We start from the raw sequence: 19839 nt of genomic DNA on the forward strand, positions 1-19839 counted from the left end.
CCCGTGCGCCAAGAGCTGGGGAAGCTGATTAACGCCGAATATTTTCCTATGTCCTATTTAAGAGAGCGGCACCTTGGAAAGAGACCGGGAGGAGAATCAGCAGAATGCTAGCAACCCCCGGGGCGAGACGGGTGTGGCCGCACGAACGCGTCTACAAAAGGAACGAGCTGAATCCACCCCAGGGAGACACTTCAACACAGCCGGCGGGGGATCGAACTGGCAACCCTCCAACTGCCAGGCGACTGCTCTTACAGCCTGAGCCATGTCGCTGGGTGTATTATTTTCATTTTAATGGTGTCTTGCATAATTAGCTGCTTGGTCCAGCTATGTTGGCAATATGGAATTTTGAGCCTTCCTTTCAGTAACATGTTCGACATATTAAAGATATTATTGTATACTGCCATGTTGATGACATGTAATCACCTGCCTGTAAACTGGGGTGGATTCAGCTCGTTCGTTTTGTAGACGCGTTCGTGCGGCCACACCCGTCTCGCCCCCGTCTCGCCCGTCTCGCCGCCTCTCGTCAAGGTATAGAAATATACTGGTTGAGTGACAGACGTCATAGCCAGTAGGATTGCTCTACCACCAGACGTGACGTCAGTCAATGTAACCGGTAGCGGGGGGGAGTCAAGTGTGGTTGGCGCACAGCAGACGTTGTTGTCAGTGTTCATAATCTACTGCCTGTGCACGTTCTAATAAAGGGGGGACTCCTGTGGAGTTCTGATAACTGCATCCAGTCTCAGTTCACTTGACAGGGGGTTGCTGGCATTGATGCTGATTCTCCTCCCGGAGAGAGAGAGAGAGAGAGGATTTTAATAGCAGCAGTAGTAGTAGACAGCATCAGCACTCCAGAGCAAAAACACAGCAGTCTCTCTCCTTCTCCTACTCAGTCACAAGGTGAGGCCAGTGGGTGAGACCAAAGCTGGGATTTTAACAAATAATTGTTAAATGACATAATTACACCTGGCGACATGGCTCAGGCTGTAAGAGCAGTCGCCTGGCAGTTGGAGGGTTGCCGGTTCGATCCCCCGCCGGGCTGTGTCGAAGTGTCCTGACGAGCTGGTTGGCGCCTTGCATGGCAGCCAATCGCCGTTGGTGTGTGAGTGTGTGTATGAATGGGTGAATGAGAAGCATCAATTGTAAAGCGCTTTGGATAAAGGTGCTATATAAATGCCAACCATTTACACCCTGCCAATATCTCAACCATGATTTCCAAAGCAGCTATGTGTTTTAACAAACAAGTTGTTATATTGAAACTACAGTACAAAACATTGCATTCCCCTACATCCCGTCCCCAGTACTACTAGTCATACTAGTCTGCACAGTTGGTGTACTATGGGAGAAGTAAACTAGTTCAATGGAGCCTTGCAGAAAATACATTCCGTGGATGTTTGTGCTTAACCACAGGATTATGTTTGGAAAGAGACATTTGTACATTCGTACATTGAGATGAAGGACCTGCATGATCTACTTTAGTATTCATTTAGTATTCACCAGGGTAACTATCAGTATCCTACCCAACTAACCTTTTTATTGCAGTTATCTATCGTCCTCCAGGGCCCCTGGGAAGCTTCCTTGCTGAGCTAGACATCCTTCTCAGCTCCTTCCCTGAGGATGGCACCCCACTGATTCTCCTTGGAGACTTCAACATCCACCTTGACGCCTCCCAGGCTGCTGCCTTCCTACCGCTACTCCACTCCTTCGGCCTCTCCCTGCAAAACTCTCCTCTAACCCACAAGGCAGGCAATATCCTAGACCTTGTCTTTGTGAGGAACTGCTCATGCTCAGATTTCAAGGTTACCCCTCTGCATACATCTGATCACCACTTCATCTCATTCTCCCTCCCTCTTCCATCCCCATCCTCCTCCCCCTCCTCCCACCCACACTTCCTCAGCCCGCCGTAACCTCCACTCCCTCTCACCCTCTTCCTTTGCCACCACTGTCACCGACTCACTCCCCCCTCTCGAATCCTTCTCCAAACTCCCCACTGACTCTGCATCTGCCACCCTCCTTTCATCTCTCTCCTCCGCCTTTGACTCTCTCTGTCCCTCTGTCTCAAAGCCACCTCGCAGATCCCCTCCCAGTCCTTGGGTATCTGACACCCTCCGTACCTCCAGGGCCAGCCTCCGTGCAGAGGAGAGGAAGTGGGGAAAATCCAGAGACCCTTCAGACCTCACAACTTACCAGTCTCTCCTGGCGGCAGAGCAGCCTCCCTCTCCTCTGTCCTCATTCTTCTAGATCTCTCTGCTGCCTTCAACACTATGGATCACTCCATCCTCCTGTCCGCCCTGTCAGCAACGGGCATCTGTGGCACAGCCCTGGACTGGACTCAGTCCTAACTCTCTGGTCGCTCCTTCCAGGTTGCCTGGGCTGGTACGGTATCGACACCTCGGCCCCTTGCCACAGGAGTTCCCCAGGGCTCAGTCCTAGGCCCGCTTCTCTCGCTCCCTTGGCCCTGTGATCACTGCACATAGGCTATCCTACCACTGCTATGCAAATGATACCCAACTCTTCATCTCGTTCCCACCATCTGATACACAGGTTTCAGCCCGTATCTCTGCTTGCCTGAGTGACATCCAGAGCTGGATGGACAACCATCATCTAAAGTTCAACCCAGGTAAGACTGAAATGATATTCATCCCTGCTATTACATCTCCCCATCTGGATCTCTCCATTTCCCTCGGGGATATCACACTTACGACATCACTCAGCGCAGGGAACCTCGGCGTGGTGATGGACAGCAGACTGTCCCTCTCCGAGAACATTGGCGCGGTGACCCGGTCATGCAGGTTCTTCCTATTCAACATACAGAGAATCTGCCCCTTTCTCACCCCCTACTCGACCCAGCTCCTGGTCCAAGCAATGGTTCTGTCCCACCTGGACTACTGCAATTCCCTCTCGGCTGGCCTCCCAGCGTCCGCCATCAGACCCCTCCAACTTATCCAGAATGCAGCAGCTTGTCTGGTCTTCAACCTTCCCAAATACTCACATGTCACCCCCCTGCTTACTTCCCTCCACTGGCTGCTTGTCATGACTCGCATCAAATTCAAAACAAAACAAAATGGTGGTGGAATTAACTCCCCGTTGAGGAAAGAACTGTAGAATGTCTTCCCACCTTCGACCGCAAACTGAAGACGCACCTCTGCACCTCTCCCCATCCCTCCCTACCTCCCTGTGAACCTTAATTGTTGTCTTTCTGTGATTTACTTTTTTGTGTATCGGTATTTTTAGTTTGGTTAAGTAAGCAGTGTTTGGCTAGTTTAAGTTTGGTCACTTTTGGTTGTTGTTTGTTTGTTTATTTGTTTGTTTAAAAAAAAGGGCCTGGTCCTTATCGTTGTTGTACAGGTAGCAGTTGAAATGAGCATGAGGCAAGTTGATATGCATGCAAAGACCAATGTATCAATGATTCTGGATCAGCACTGTCGAGATGCTGCAGAAATTATGTAAAATTGTTACTAATTTCACTACCAACAGCCATTCCTAATATCCTGCCACTGTTGAAGGTCAACTAATTAATAATTATACAACAGATAGATCCGGTCCATTGTTTCTATTGGTCAGTTTGCATTCCAGCGTGCCAATATCCATGATATAAGCAAGGCTAAATTGAATGTTCACACATCTTTTAAAATTACTCCGTGCATGTAGATGACTGTTATCTAATTTATAATTGAAATGAACGTAATTAATTCAAATAGAATTAGTGAGTATAAAGTGTCCTTTGATTTGGAAAGGAGCAGGAACGAAAAAAGAAAACGTTTAGGCAACATCGAAAAACTTGGATCGAAATACCAGCAAGACCACCAAACCCCGGCGAAGCAAATGATCACTCATAACTCTCATTATTTCAATACCTAAACAAATGACTTGTGTGAGTCAGTGTCCCGGGACACCTATTGTCACAGTTTTTTGTACTTCTAAATGTCAGAGTTCCAAATAAAACCGGATTCTTCTCCTGCTATTCTGGTTTTTCCTCTTTACGTTTAGACATCCAATCCCTTGTCTGTAAACAGGTAAAACATGAATAAAGCACAGCGACGATTGGCCATATGCCTATACTTCATTTTAATTGGTAGCAGAAATACAAAAGTTTACCTTATCACCTAGCAACTGCTGCACGGGCTGTCAGTCTGGCGCGTGCATTCACTTCAACGACCCCACCATAGGAAAGTTCAGCTAGCTACTAGCCTAATACTTCTAATTTATTTATTTTTTATTTTGTCGGTTTTATAAAATTGGGGAGAGACGGATGTGGAGGACGAGAGAACAACATCAGGGAAGTAACCAGCAGCAAAAAAAACAAAACAAACGTACAACTATATAGAACGTACAACTCCGACAAAAGAGAGCACTAATGGCGCGTCAAATGTCCCGGTTTTTACAAATGAAATGTGGCAACCCTAGTGGAATATTGTGGATATTGGCACAGCGACGGGTTCTCGTTCCATAATGCTTAAGTATTCCATAAAGTAATCAGTATGCCATAAAGACAGCCATGAAGTCTGTGCTATGCTCTGGTAGAAGGAGAGGAGCTGTGAATGGGACAGTGGAGGGTGCTTTATTGGTGTGGCAGTGAGACCCATTTTGTAACCGCCCTATGATAAAGTAAGATAAAGAAAAACACCACTAGCTGATACATTAAATGCCACCAATGAAGAATTCCTTGTAAGTATGACCACTTTCCAAAACCATAATTCCATTCCATGCCTCTAGTGGCTGCAGACTTCTGGTTGCTTCTCCACACTAAAGGCTACAGCTGAAAAACATTTAGTTTTGTGGCGGCCTCTTCTGGTCGGAACACATATGACCCATGACGTTTGGGACAAAGACATACTGTATATATATTTCATTTTTTACAGGGTATTTTATACACTTTGGTTTCATCACATCACAAGAGGGATTTTGGAAGGGGGGGTGGGTAAATCAGGAAGGAGTACTAAGGTATAGTCTGAAAAGGTGTGTTTGAACATGGCTAAAACATATTTTCAATATGTATCAAAAAATTGTAAAAATATGAGTTAAGTCAGGGTCTATTTCAATTCAGTCAAGTCAGGAAACAAATTAAAATGTATAAAATGAATGAGAAACATGCATGATGATATTATGTGGTAATATTGCATATATTTTGAGCATCTAACCCATTAGCAACATTTTAAAACATACTTTACCCCTTATGAATGTGCCCTCAGCTGTGCAGGGGAGACATACAGTATATTTAATAATCTTGCAGACACTCATATCCAGATAAACATTTATTGTAACTCATGACCAAGAAAGGTTTGGTGAAGAACAGAAAAGGTGTGGTTCACACTCATCAGCTGGAGAGGGGTTTAGGCCCGGCTCACAGCACACAGCTGGAGTGGGGTTTAGGCCCGGCTCACAGCACACAGCTGGTGGGGGGAAGGGGTGAGGGAGAGCCCCACGGTCGGCGTCAGGTCCAGCTCATCCTCAGACACCCCCGGTGGTGGTGTGAAGCGGAACCTCTGCAGGAGGAAGGTGAAGAAGAGGAAGAGCTCCATCCTGGCCAGGCTCTCTCCCAGACAGGCCCGTCGCCCTGCGAGCAAGAGATAATCACAGCACTTAAATACAGCTACAGGAAAGAGATAATCACAGCACTTAAATACAGCTATAGGAGAGATAGACACAGCACATACATACAGCAACAGGCGAGAGATAAGCACAGCAAATAAATACAGCTACCGGAGAAATAGATAATCGCCCAGAACCATTGTAAAATATACTTTTATAATTCCATGAACAACCACTTCCGAATGAACCCCTTATTACATGCAAAGGGTCCTGTGAACCCATACCGCCTCAACTCTTTTGCCAAGTCAGCCGAGTCAGTTTTCTTAGCCTTACCCAACAAAAAATGTAATAGAGCTACTCATTTATTTCTTCAGATGTTGCGTATTGGACCATGAATACTGCATATAGTGTGTGAGAGTACTACCCAACAACATACACCACTCCCAAGCAATACACCCTCCAGATGTTCACACTTAACAAAAAAAAAGTCTGACTGCAGAGAGGGTGAGAACATGGGTGATGGTGAAGGGGCCAATGAACCTGGGGGTAAGCTTGGGACAGGCTGAGTGGAGGGGAATGTCCCTGGATGACAGCCAGACCTTCTGGCCGACAGTGTAGCGGGGGTCCGGCCACACTCCTCATTTCAGAGACACTCTTTAAAAGCGCGGTTCCGGCCCTCTTACAGGTTTGACGGGCCCGCCGAATGAGGAGCTGAGCCACCAGCAACCTCTCTCTCCTCCTCAGGGAACATAGGAGCCCGATAGCGCAGGCAGCAGGCAAATGGAGACAATCCAGTGGAGGAGACGGGCAACAGTCCTCGGACCCCTCCTCTTCTCCATTTACACAAGATCCCTTGGCCCTGTTATCTCTGCTCATGGCATCTTATATCATTGTGATGCCGATGACACCCAACTCTTTCTCTCCTTTCCCCCATCAGACACACAGGTCTCTACCCGTATCTCCGCCTGCCTGAGAGACATCCAGAGCTGGATGGGCAACCACCATCTAAAACTCAACCCAGGTAAGACAGAGGTAATCTTCATCCCTGCTCTAACCTCTCCCTTCTCCAATTTTTTGGTGCTCGTGTACCAGGCAGTTAAGAGATCAGCCCCTGTATACATTCAATCACTTATCAAGACCTATACACCAGGAAGACCCCTCCATTCTGCCACTTTGTGCCGTCTGGCGCCTCCCCCTTGCCACACCTGCACTTCTCGCTCACGACTGCTGTCTGTCCTGGCCCCACGGTGGTAGAATGACCTCCTGGTGGATGTCAGAACAGTCTCTGACCTCTTTCAAGCACAGACTGAAGACTCATCTCTTCAGGCTACACCTTTCCCTCCCTAACCTACCACCATGATTAGCCTTATATATGCCGTAGACTGTAATGGCACTTATATAGTTGTATAGATATATATATATATATATATTTTTTTTTTTGTATTAGCTATTGTATTGTTGTACTAGTTTGGAAGTTGATGTATTCTTCGAGGGTTCCGATTGTATCTGTATGGTTACACTAGGACTTGGAGATTTCTCCGCCATACAGTCAAGCTTCTTCTACAGTTCCTGGTTGAGATGCTCCATTGGCCTGTTAGTCTGGGGGTGGAAGCTGGACGAGAGTTGTACCTTGGATGAGCATGCAGAAGGCCTTCTAGAACTGACTGGAGAACTGAGGGCCTCGGTACGAGGTGACCTCCAGGGGAAGGTCGTGCAGGCGGAGCACATGGAGAACTAAGAGTTTGGCCTTCTCTTTAAATGATGGAAGCTTGGGTAAGGCGATGAAGTGCCCATATTTTGAAAACATTCTTCAACAGCTCTACCACCATCAGGACAACGGATATTCCTTTGGTGACGGGTAGACCGGTGATGAAGCCATGTGGGACCATGGGCGACGAGGAACAGACAGTGGTTGGAGGAGTCCCTGGGGCCGCTGGTTACTGGACTTCCCCCGGGAACACTTGGGAGAGGCGGCCACAAATTCAGCTATATCAGGTTTGGCGGATGCCAAACGGAGGACGGCCCAATCAAACACCCTCTTCATGGTGGTGGAGGAGGGGGGAAGTTGTAGCATTCAGGGGCGCCAGAGTCCCAAAAGGCAGTTCCCCCCTCCCGGGTTCGACCAGACAGGAGAGTGATGACATAAGCCACCTTGGACCGTTCGGTGGGGAAGGTGGAAGGTTGGAGCTCGAAGAGCACTGGGACAGGAAGGAGGCGCAGTGCTTGGGTTCACTATCATAGTGCTCCAGCGGTGGCAGGCAGAGCTCCGGACGGGACGGGACCGGTTCCTGCGCAGGAGCAGGTGGAGGCGTGGAGACATAGGAGCTTGCCAGGGTATTAGCCAATGTGGCCACCTGGTGGAGTAAGGAGTTCACGTCTTGGCTTAGAGAGCAAAGTTTGTTCTTGTGCACTCCCAGGCGTTGTCCCTGGAGTCTCCATAGCCGGGGTTGGGCTTGCTGGGACCATTCTGGCCAGATTGTTCTATCAGGCTTGTAGAACACCAGACCCACATGCGAGACCAAGATGTAGATTTTATAACAAAGTCTTTATTATGAATAAAGCAGGTCAGACAGGTGGAGGTTGAGAGCCAGCGAATGGAATCAGAGGGGATACGGCAGTTCGTAGTACAGTGGATCAATACAGCAGCAAACAGGAACAGTGAGGATAATCCAAATCGGGGTCATGGTCACAGGCGAAGGGTTGATAACAGGCGGGCAAAGCAGACAAAAACAGAATCCAAAAACAAAAGTTGTAAAGCCGGATCCAAACTAGACGGGAAAAGCAAAATGCAGAAGTCGGGGCGAAACAGGTCGTAACAGAAATCAATCAGATAATAACTCTGGAGAGTATGATGAAGACACAATCTGGTGACGAGACGTACAAATCCAGGGGCTTTTATAATGCAGGTAACAAGAGGAACTGGCAATCAGGTATGGTAAACAATCAGGAAGTGAAAATGCAGGTGAAACGAATAACAGGGTGACTACGGTGTGCACAGAGGGTATTAAGACATTGAAACGCGATGCACTAAGACAAAAGACTACACAGTGAAAACACGACAGCTTTGTCATGTACTGCACTGTGCTGTACCTGCAGAGAAGGGCATGAAGGCATCTCGCTTGATGAAGCAGCCCTTCTCATCCAGGAAGTGGCCAGGGTTGAAACTGTGGGGGGTCTCCCACTCTTCCTCATCCTGCAGCACTGACATCAGGAGTGGGATCACCATAGTTCCCTGAAACACACAGACAAGCACAAGTATGTAGCCTACATGCAACACAAATGTGCACACATATTCAGACACACAAATGCACATACGTAGCACATATGAACATGAAAAACACAGAAACCCTTCAGGGATGGAGAAAACTGCAGCAAAGTTGCTCATAGAAGAATTGAATCAGGTCACCCGTGCTCATGACTGTCAATAATTGAGCACCAAACCAGAAAGTAGGGGAAGAGAGGGAGGGATAGAATATGGATCAGAGAAGGAGAAAGGGAGGGATAAATGAAAATATACAAAAGAGGGGAGATGATTGAACCTTCTTGATGAAGTATCCCTGGAAGGTGATATCACAGCTGGTGGTGTGAGGGAGGCTCATGGGTATGATGCTAGCCACTCTCTGGATCTCGTGGATCACGGCGTCTGTGTAGGGCAGTTTCCTCCGGTCCTCCACCCGGGGTTCCCGGTCCCCAATGACCTGATTCAGCTCCTGCTGAACCTGGTCTGCACCCAGAGAGAGAGAGAGAGAGAGAGAGAGAGAGAGAGAGAGAGAGAGAGAGAGAGAGATCATTACATTATTGGCATTTGGTAGACGCTCTTATCCAGAGCGATGTACAGTTGATTAGACTAAGCAGGAGACAATCCTCCCCTGAAGCAATGCAGGGTTAAGGGCCTTGCTCAAGGGCCCAACAGCTGTGTGGATCTTATTGTGGCTACACTGGGATTCAAACCACCGACCTTGCGTGTCCCAGTCATTAACCTTAACCACTACACTACAGGCCGACACAATCAAAAATCCTAAGGCCCAATATTGATATTCTAATGTGTGTGTGTGTGTGTGTGTGTGTGTGTTTCCCTACCCTGTATGTGCGGGTACTTGGCCATCAGCAGCAGGCCCCATCTCAGGGTGGTAGCAGTGGTATCTGTCCCTGCTCCAAAAAGGTTGCCGACAGTAAATTTCAGGTTGTTGTTGTGGTAGTAGGAATCCGGCTGGTCTGACTCCTGAGAGGGAACAGGTACAGAACACCACAGAGACAATAAAGAAAACAGAAGCATAATAAAACATGAATTTATCAAATAAATTATTAACAATGTCAAATATGTATTACAGCCCATGATCAGTAAGATACTTGTTTGGCACTTCTCAGAAAGCGTCGGAAGGAGTTTGCAAACACAGCTGAACTACTTCTTTCAACTTGCTTGAAGTGACTTCCATTTCCCTCCAGAAACTTATTAGAGAAGCCTTATACCGTTGTCTGCGAACTTTAGTAGTGTGGTCACGCCAACTTAAAACCATGAAATAAAGAATTCACAATTTTATCCAACAGAAAACTTGTTAGAAAGCTAAGGTAGACATTTTGCCAGCAAAAGTAACTACAGACAGTTGCTAGCAAACTGTCAATCAATCACTTGCTAGTTCTTATTCAGAACGACAAATCAAAGTACTGAATAAAAAACATTTAAACATGAGAGGAAATATATTTAAATAAAAGGATGTATTAAGGGTGCCAATAATGCTGGAGCCTACTATACATTTTAGTATTTATCAAGCAATTTTAAGTAGAACACCATGCTGATTCTCATGGTTTTTACCACTACAGCCCATGGGACTTTCCCAGGCACAATACCCGTCTGAATGAAATTTATGTGGAAATCTCTTGGAATTTGCTTGTTGTTTGCTAAGTGAATCTACTGTAATATAAGGCTTGTGGTTGAGGAAGAGGCAGAGGGAAGTTCAATTCTACCCCAGGGTCCAGTTCTCCCTCCCTCCCTCTACCTCCTGCTGTCGAACTAGGAAGGCGTCCACAAATCCCCTGAGGTCCTGGGGGTTCAGTGTGTCCTTCAGTCCCAGCACCAGCCCCATAATCTCCTCAATGTTGTTTTTGACGTTCTTCAAAATCTGGGTCCGATTCACCAGCCACCGGCCACAACACCAGCGCAGCCAGGGGAACATGTTGTACAGCTGCAGTAACCAACACAAAACAGGATCAGGATTTTATTTTTATTTTTTTCACAATAAAACATACACACAAACATGATTTAATAATCGCCCCATCATCAATTGCACCTCTGGATTCAGCTCTCTGTCACCTATATGGAGTATATACACTGAATAATTTAGTGTACATAAATTCATTCAAAGTAATGACAAATAATTTGGTTAGCCTGACTTGTGAGTGTTATGAGACAAGTGAATGTTACAAGATATCATTTTAATGTCATTTATTTTGCTATATATTATAAATTATTATTTTAAATGATTGTATTGTTTCCTTTTGAATCCTGTTAGTTTAGTTATTTTACTTATTACTACTTATTACTACTTTCCCTTTCAAATTGTTCTATTTATGTGTACATTCGGCACAATTGCAAAAGAAGGCAACTACTCTCAATGTGTCTCTGAGTTTAAAGGAAAATAATAAATAATGGCAGGCATTTATATAGCGCCTTTATCCAAAGCGCTGTACAATTGATGCTTCTCATTCATCCATTCATACACACCAACGGCGATTGGCTGCCATGCAAGGCACCAACCAGCTCGTCAGGAGCATTTTTGGGGGTTAGGTGTCCTGCTCAGGGACACTTTGACACAGCCCGGGCAGGGGATCGAACCGGCAACCCTCTGACTGCCAGACAACTGCTCTTACTGCCTGAGCCATGTCATCCTACGAAATATGAGGACAGACCTGGGACAAATACGAGAACAACATCCTGCAAGTCAATTTTGAAAGAAATCCAATATCTATATTTGTAACTGTTAACCTATTAACCATATTAACCCTTGTGTAGTCTTAACATTCTGTATACTCCCTAAGGGTGTAAATAAGCTATCAATTAATAGCTTAATTGAATTTGAAACCCTAAATCTATTTTGCATGAAGAAAGAACCTGTCACTCATCACAAACTTTGTCATCAAATTTCAACATCATTTAGGGGGTTTTCTCTGCCGTTAAACATAGTGGCAGGTCACTTTTTACCCAGGTCACTTTTTACTATCCAGTCTTTACAAACTATGCCAAATGTTGTATTATTGCCTTGCTCTGGAATAATTACAAAGCTTCAAGTTTCTACCTTCATTTGGAGAGATAATTACATAAAAGCACCAGTACCCGTATTTGAGATGAACCAACAGTCCGGACATTTTCATTGGCCCTGTCGACCATTTTTTGAAAGGCAGGGTCAGCGTAGTCAAAGCGGAAGCCATACATGATGGCACAGATGATGTTGGAGACAGAGTAATTCACTGGCTGAATGGTGTCGAAAGGCTCGCCTTCAGACGAAGAAAGGAAATAATATGTTTTTTTCCGCAGAAAGCTCCTGTTTAAAGGATTTAAAAAAAACACTCATCCAGATTACACAATGGCCTTGCTGCCTCCAACACATTTAAAAATAACTCCATGGAGTACTTACAGTGGATCCTAAACTGAGCTGTGAGATTGACTTTGTGTGCTGTTTCTTGTTAAAACCAGTGCACAGATTAGATTTGGCTTGGCATTTGCTTTGTTTCAAGTAGATTGTTTCACAAATGTTTCAGTTTCAGTGAGCAGACTTACTCTCTTTCAGCAATTAAGACCCCAATTTATCCAATGTCTACAGTGTATAATTGATTTCATTCAACAATGATCTTACAGGTTAAATGTACAAGGATACAAAGACATTCCATAGCGCGCTCACCTATTTCTGACATAATATGGATTAGAGGGTAGATCATAACTAAGTGGACATATAAGTAGTGAAATTAAGAACATTTAGTGGCTTGTAACAATTCAGAGGTTGCAATACTGATTGGAAGAAATCCATCCATCCCATCCATTATCTTAACCTGCTTATCCTGAACAGGGTCGTAGGGGGGCTGGGGCCTATCCCAGCATACATTGGGCGAAAAGGCAGGAATACACCCTGGATAGGTCACCAGTCCATCGCAGGGCACACACACCATTCACTCACACACTCATACCCACGGGCAATTTAGACTCTCCAATCAGCCTAACCTGCATGTCTTTGGACTGTGGGAGGAAACCCATGCAACACGGGGAGAACATGCAAACTCCGCACAGTGGAGTCCTTGCTACCCACTGCACCATCCGTGCCGCCTTGGACCAAGTTCAGGAACCATTCCTCTAAGAAATGGAATTTGTGATGTTCTCCGGCCAGGAATCAGCTTGTATACAGTACTGTGCAGAAGTCTGAGGCACCCTAAACTTTATTATATATATGTTTTTTGTGTGTGTATAAAAGAACACATTTGAGATTTCCAAATATTCATTTTCTAAAAGATTTAATTTTGCAGAGACATTTTTGTATTTAATTTACAAAAGTAATATATTACTGTAAGCAATTTACTACTTTTTACATAAAAACTTGATCAAGGCTGTCTGAGATCAGAAGCATGGAGCCAACAAAAGTCTGGCAAGTTCTCCAACATGCATGGAACAACCTCCTTGCTGATTATCTTAAAGAACTGCAGGACAGCGTTGGCTATCTCAGAGAAGTGATGCAGTTTTAATGCTGAAGGGTGGTCACAAAAAATCATTTGATTCAGTTTTTAACTATTCTGCCAAATTACTAAAATGTAATGTAAAATGTATAGTAAGTTTATTTAGGACCTCTCATTGAATAATTTTTGAAAGAATCTTATCTGTACAGAATATTATATAGGTGCCTAAGACTTCCGCACAGTACTGTATTGACTTCACAAATTTTTTTTCGTCACAATCATTGAGCATTTTACCGTTTGTGTTAGTATTTTATTTCTATGTTAAGAAGAAATGACTGAAATCACATGCATTCGAGAATAACCTACATACTTGTCTGCTCTCTCTCAAATCTATCATGAACTGTAGGTTGCAGCAAGTAGTCCTATGATTGGCCATTGCAAATTAGGGAGAAATTAAATGGGAGATTACAACAATATTTTGATTGAATCCAGGCTGATTTCTCTCTCACCCTTAAAATTCACAAAGACCTTGATGAGGTGGCGACATTCCTCAATGATCTTCTCCTCGCTCCCCCTCTTGCCCATTCCAAAGTCTCGCAGGGTAGAGAGGGAGAAGCGTCTCATCTCCTTCCAGGAGTTTCCGTTGGCAAAAATAACACCTGGGAGAGGGAAGAATGTGGGGGTAGAAACTAACATCTGTATTTCATACATATTTACATATTTGCTGTATCTTGTGTTACGCAACAACACCAACAACTGCTTTGGTATTTTGAAATGTGTAGGTCTGTTCAGCATTATTCAGTTCAGCAGTTAAGACAAAACACTCACTTATTCGACCACTGTCACTGCCTATAGGGAAATATAATAATATATGTATAATGGATTTCCATATGCCTTGTATATATATATATGTATAAATTGGAGCCAAAAGCATCCTGCCAGAGACAGCCTATTGGCCCTTTGATCACTGTGGGGGAAAAAAGTATGTTTCAACACTCGATGACTGTGGCTATGTCCAGTTGGACAAATGGATAAATGCATGTAGTTGGTCAAACCTACAGATGTCCAGGATTGAACTGGATTGCATACCATGCTCTTTAAAAGCATCTCTAAATATGGGTGCAATTTCCCGGTCTCCAAACTCTTCAGCGTAGTTGACCAGTGCCTGTTTGACTGTCTTGTAGCCTGCCAGGACGACCACTTTCTTTGGGCCCAAGTGTACAGTGAACACAGACCCATATTTCTTATACATCTGGAGAGACAGGAAATAACAGGATTTAGTCTCTGTTCATACCATGGTTTGGGTGAATACTCGATTCCAATTGGATTGTAGGTGTTGATTACATTTATTTATATAATGGCATGGTTGAATATGCATCGCTGATTGGAGGCAAAGGGTCAATACACCAGCAAACAGAGATAACCAGGATACGAAGTCGTGGTCACAGGTGAAGGGCGATAACAAGCAGGCAGAGCAGACAAAAACAGAATCCAAAGATAGAGGTCGAAAAACAAAAAAAGGTTGATAAACAGCGCTCCCAAAGTTGACAGATGGGACAAGCTAAAGGCCGGAGTTGAAAACAAAACAGGTCGCAACGGTTATCAATCAGAATATAGTGCTGGAGAGTATGGTCGGGACACAAAACAATCAGGTGAAGAACTAGACAAACAAAGGGGTTTTTGGCAAATGGCAATCAGGTGTGGGAAACATTTACATTTACATTTTAGTCATTTGGCAGACGCTTTTAATCCAAAGCGACTTACAAGTGCATAAGTGCACAAGTGCAATCACGAAATGAAACACAGGTGGACGGAATTAATGAAGTGAACTGAACTGACAGACAGACTACGGTGTGCACAGAGGGTAACAAAACATGGAAACGCTAAGCACTTAGACAAAGCCTCGACAACGAAAAATACAGAACCTGGCATGTGTCCAGCAATAAGGCTTCTGGTCCATTCCAATCTGGTTTCTGTCCACTACACATCACCAAGACCACACTCATCAGAGTTTTGACACTGGCTCTTTGAACATCCTCCTCCTCCTTGAACTCAGTGCTGCTTTTGACACCATCAGTCACAACATCCTTATCTCCTGTCTACACTCCGTCATCGGTCTAACTGATACTGCTCCTGCCTGGTTCACATCATACCTCGCTGAGAGACAACATTTAATCACTTTAGGCAATCACAGGTCCTCCACAGCCCCTATCCCTCAAGGTGTCCCCCAAGGATCAGTTCTGGGCCCCCTTCTATTAAATATCTACATGCTTCCTCTTGATCAAATAATTCACCACCATGGTCTCAATTATCACTGCTACGCCGATGATACGTAGATCTATGTCAGCACAAAAAATGTCACAGAGGATTGGATGGACACAGATTTCCTCAAACTTAATTGCCGAATAAGAAATTAGATATGAAAATAATAATAATAATAATAATAATATAGATATGAAAATAATAATAATAATAATAATACAGTTTTTCAGTCCTTACCCCACAGAGAGACACATGGAGCTGTTTCAAGTCCAGGTGGAGCAGGTTCCCGAGGAGAGGCAGGGGTCTGGGTCCCGGTGGGTCTTTTCCAGGCCCAGGCGTGGAGGAGAGCAGGTAGAGCAAAAACAGCACCAGCACCACCCCCAGAAGGGTCAAGGGAGGGGGCATCTGGGGTAAAAGCTCCTCCAACATGGTTCCTGATGAACTGATCAGCCCCAAACACAGGACAGAGATAGATACAGTGAGAGAGATTAGTAGCAATAGTAATAATTTCTCATTTGCCAGAGAGGGAGAGAGAAGAAGAGAGATGGGGAATTTTAATAGCGGCAGTAGTAGCAGCACTCTGATGGGTGGAGGGAAAGAGAGTCGACAGCATCAGCACTCCAGAGCAAAAACACAGCAGGCCTGAGGCCAGTGGGTGGGACCAAAACTGACAAACACAAACACTTCAAGCATAGCCTGCTTAACTTTATTGTTAGACATACACATAGCAAGCTAGATACCTAGTTTTCAGGTTCTGTGTTTTTCAGTGTCCAGGTTTTGTCCAAGTTGTTAGCGTTCTAGGAGTCTAGTTCTAGGAGTCTGTCTCCCCATTCACTCCGATTCATTTTCAGTTTCACTCGTTTTTACTTCCTTGTTATTGTGCAGATTGTTATTTCCCCTCGTTATCTCTCTATATAAACCTATCTCTGCCAGATTTTTATGTGTCTATCCCATACCTACCAGTGTTATTTTCTGATTGATACCCGGTTCGACTTCTGCATTTTGCTGATTCCGTCTGTCTAGTTTTGAACCGCTGTGTATCAACCTGTTTTAGTTTTTCGACTTCATTCTTTGGATTCTGTTCGTGTCTGATTTGCCCGCTTGTATTTGACCCTTTGCTTGTGACATCGAACACTTATTGGATTATCCCGGCTGAACCTGTTTGCTTGTGTACCGACCCTTTGCCTGGACTCTCTTTTTGAACTGCCTCATCTCTGTCACAACTGTTTGGGTAATTGCAAACGGATAAGACGCATAATTTTGATACTTTTGTTTGCTTGCTCATATGCATGCATTTTTACATGAACAGATGAACCTGTTGAACTGTTTTTTCATGTGCTATGACTAGAGTTAAATACCCTTTGTGAGGAGCTGAGGCACATTTTTGGGCGTGACCAAATTTTGTGTATGTGCCAGGAACTCATTAATTCATTCATTATCCTAACCCGCTTATCCTGGACAGGGTCGCAGGGGGGCTGGAGCCTATACCAGCATACATTGGGCGAAAGGCAGGAATACACCCTGGACAGGTCGCCAGTCCATCGCAGGGCACACACACACCATTCACTCACACACTCATACCTACGGGCAATTTAGAGTCCCCAATCAGCCTACCCTGCATGTCTTTGGACTGTGGGAGGACACCGGAGTTGGCTGGTTTATGTAAATTTGAATATGGTGTATTCAGGTCATTTGGGACACTTCTTTGTAAATGCAGTTTCTGAGTCAACCCTCACCATAGTGTCCCAAATTACCTGAATTCACCCTCATCTAAAACAAAGAATGCTTTTCAATTCAGTGTTTAATATACATTCAGTAATAGGTGTAGCCAAGAGTTGTATATAAATGCCTGTTCATTTAGGTTTATGCTGCTCAAGCTGTACAAACCATGTCAGATGTGGAACGAATATATTTTTAAAGGAGGAAAATTCTATAAAAACAACTTTAAAAAAATATTTTTTACACATCAATGGTTTTTTTTCTTTTACCTAAGATAGAGCAGGCAGTGTCATGGTGACTCACTCACTGTATGTTGTCATAGCAGGGATCATGCATCTCTCTAAGGCAGCGCTACTCAACTCCAGCTTTCTGTTGCACCATTATAACGTAAGGTTGTTGACCGTAAGCCAAAACATTGTCGCATACAGTGACATTTCTTTAAAAAACACGTTTAAAAAAACGTTTAAAAAAAACAAAAAAACACTATTCGCTATTCGCGTCTCGTGCCCTTCCAAGTCAAGCGTCAAGGACAATTCTATTCTATTTTTAAACATCAATTGTTTTTGTATTTTACCTAAGATAGAGAACACAGTAACAAGCTGAAACTAAACTAAATCTCAGACAATGTAGAGAAGACAACGGAAAACAAGTGCATGAAAATAAAAACCGTGTCAGGGCATCCACAGGTATTTCCATGTTACTGGAAGGAAGGCTCACAATTCCATACTGCTTACATAGCTGGACCAAGTAACCGTATTAACTATGCAAGACACCAGTAAAATGTCTGAGATGAGAAACCACAAGAAAATTCCTCTCGAGAAATCTTAGGGAAATGAATGCAGTCCCGTTTCCCTGACAACTCTGCATTTGCTCAGGCAGAACAGTAAACTAAATGTACAATCATTTCAAAGCAAACTTAGCCTATGACCAAACAGAAAGGCGAATAAACAGTTCATCTTTCTGTTACCTGTTCTTTTAATATTTTCAAATGTTTTTTTTATTTATTTTTTATTCGATTATGTCACATTTTTATAATCGGATACTCTTTGGGCTGCAGACCTGACCATGGAAGGTGGTTATAAATTATTTCATAAGTAGTAGCATTAATATCAATAATACAGTTTTTCAGTCATTATCCTACTTACCCCAGTCACACACGCTACTCGGTCCTTACCTAACTTAACCCAGAAGACAAAAGACTCCAGTTGAGAGATATTTGTGTGCGGATATAAAAAACACATTTCAAAATGGCACCAGTCAAAAAATTGCCCCGCCCCCGTCATACCGTGCCTTAGCTATCAGTTCTAGCAATACGAGTTTGCGCGTACTCACTGTATGTTGTCATAACTGGCAAGGCTCGAACTTGAGTCTCTCAGGCAGCGCGACTGAACTACAGCAGCCTGCTGCACGTAAGTAACGTAAGTTTGATTGCAAGTTGTAAATTCCGCACTAAATGTCACGTTGTAACCAGTTTTAAACTAAGGTTGTGTATTTGTTCGGCTGCACAATTCATACTGACGCTACATTTTAGCTAAGTTGGCCGTAACCCAAAACATTGTCGCATAGAGTGGCGTTTCTTTATTCAAACCACGTTTAAAAAACACTCGTGAATACAGCCTGTACGCTACCACCTATTCTAGCTGGCCACTCGTTCTTGGCTTTTAGTGGATGTATTTGGACTACCTTAATGGTTTTTTTCGCTCTCTTTGATATGTATTGCTTTCCAACAAATGACTTTGTTATGAAATAAAGTTTTTATTTTATTGTATTATAACCTTATAATTTACGGAGAAATTTATTCATGTAGCCTACTCAGAGATAACGTTATGGGCTGCGTTTCCCGAAGCCTTCTTAACCCTAGGTCGTTCGTAATTTATACCTTAAGCTGTACCTTAACCTAGCGTGTTTCATTCTTACATAAGTTTGGGCTACCTTCTACTTCTATAAGTGATACTTTCGCAAGGTTGGTCTGGACCACTCTTAACTATACCTATCGATGTTGTCATCTCGCTCCGCTAGTGGCCACCACTGTTAGGACCGCACGTCTCTGAACTCAGCTGTTGCTCTTCAGTTACATCTCAATCTGTTAAGCATCATGTACGCTAATAATTGCACAGTTGTAGTTGGCTAATAATGTGACTAAAATACCACATTAATGGGAGTGTTTTCATGCAAATAATAAAATTGTACATTACGATGGATGCATGTTGCACTTCATTGAACATGTAGCCACTCTCTCTGTGGGCTGGACCGACGTTTAACCACAGTTACTGTTTAGCCTCACTGACTAGTTGAGCTGCTGCAACGTCATACTAAGGAGGTAGATCAGTTAGTCAGAAGAAAAACAGCAATTGGTCTGTTTTGTCATTATCAGTTTGACATTGAGCAATAATTATTTGATCCCTTGCTGATTTTGTAGGTTTGCCCACTTACAAAGAATGGAACTGTGTAGAATTTTAATCATAGGTACATTTTAACATTGAGAGACAGAATATCACAAAATAATCCACAATAACAACATCATATAAATTTGATAAATTTTATATCATATTTTCACATGAAATAAGTATTTGATCCATAGAACAATAGGACTTAATACTTGGTGGAGAAACCTTTGTTGGCAAGCACAGAGGTCAGATGTTTGTTGTAGTTTTTCACCAGGTTTGTACA

At 43.8% G+C, this 19839-nt stretch overlaps 1 protein-coding gene across 4 annotated transcripts; it reads right to left on the bottom strand.

Annotated features, from left to right (window-relative positions):
- Window positions 1–4844: 4844 nt before the first annotated feature.
- Window positions 4845–18432, bottom strand: LOC133118641 (cytochrome P450 2K1-like). 4 transcript variants are annotated; one of them, XM_061228788.1, is made up of 10 exons: window positions 18315–18432; window positions 15688–15892; window positions 14278–14440; window positions 13698–13847; window positions 11861–12021; window positions 10527–10712; window positions 9610–9751; window positions 9069–9253; window positions 8620–8761; window positions 4845–5554 (listed from the first exon to the last, which is right to left on the bottom strand). In XM_061228788.1, the coding sequence occupies exons 2-10, from the start codon at window positions 15877–15879 to the stop codon at window positions 5367–5369; spliced, it is 1509 nt and encodes a 502-aa protein (XP_061084772.1). In that variant the 5' UTR covers window positions 15880–15892; window positions 18315–18432; the 3' UTR covers window positions 4845–5366. The 4 variants fall into 4 exon arrangements, with proteins under 4 accessions (XP_061084772.1, XP_061084754.1, XP_061084763.1 ...); XM_061228770.1 differs by having other exon boundaries at window positions 14248–14440; XM_061228779.1 differs by having other exon boundaries at window positions 14248–14440; window positions 18344–18427.
- Window positions 18433–19839: the final 1407 nt, after the last annotated feature.

Source organism: Conger conger, chromosome 2 (assembly GCF_963514075.1).
Source record: "Conger conger chromosome 2, fConCon1.1, whole genome shotgun sequence".
Classification (NCBI taxonomy): domain Eukaryota; kingdom Metazoa; phylum Chordata; class Actinopteri; order Anguilliformes; family Congridae; genus Conger; species Conger conger.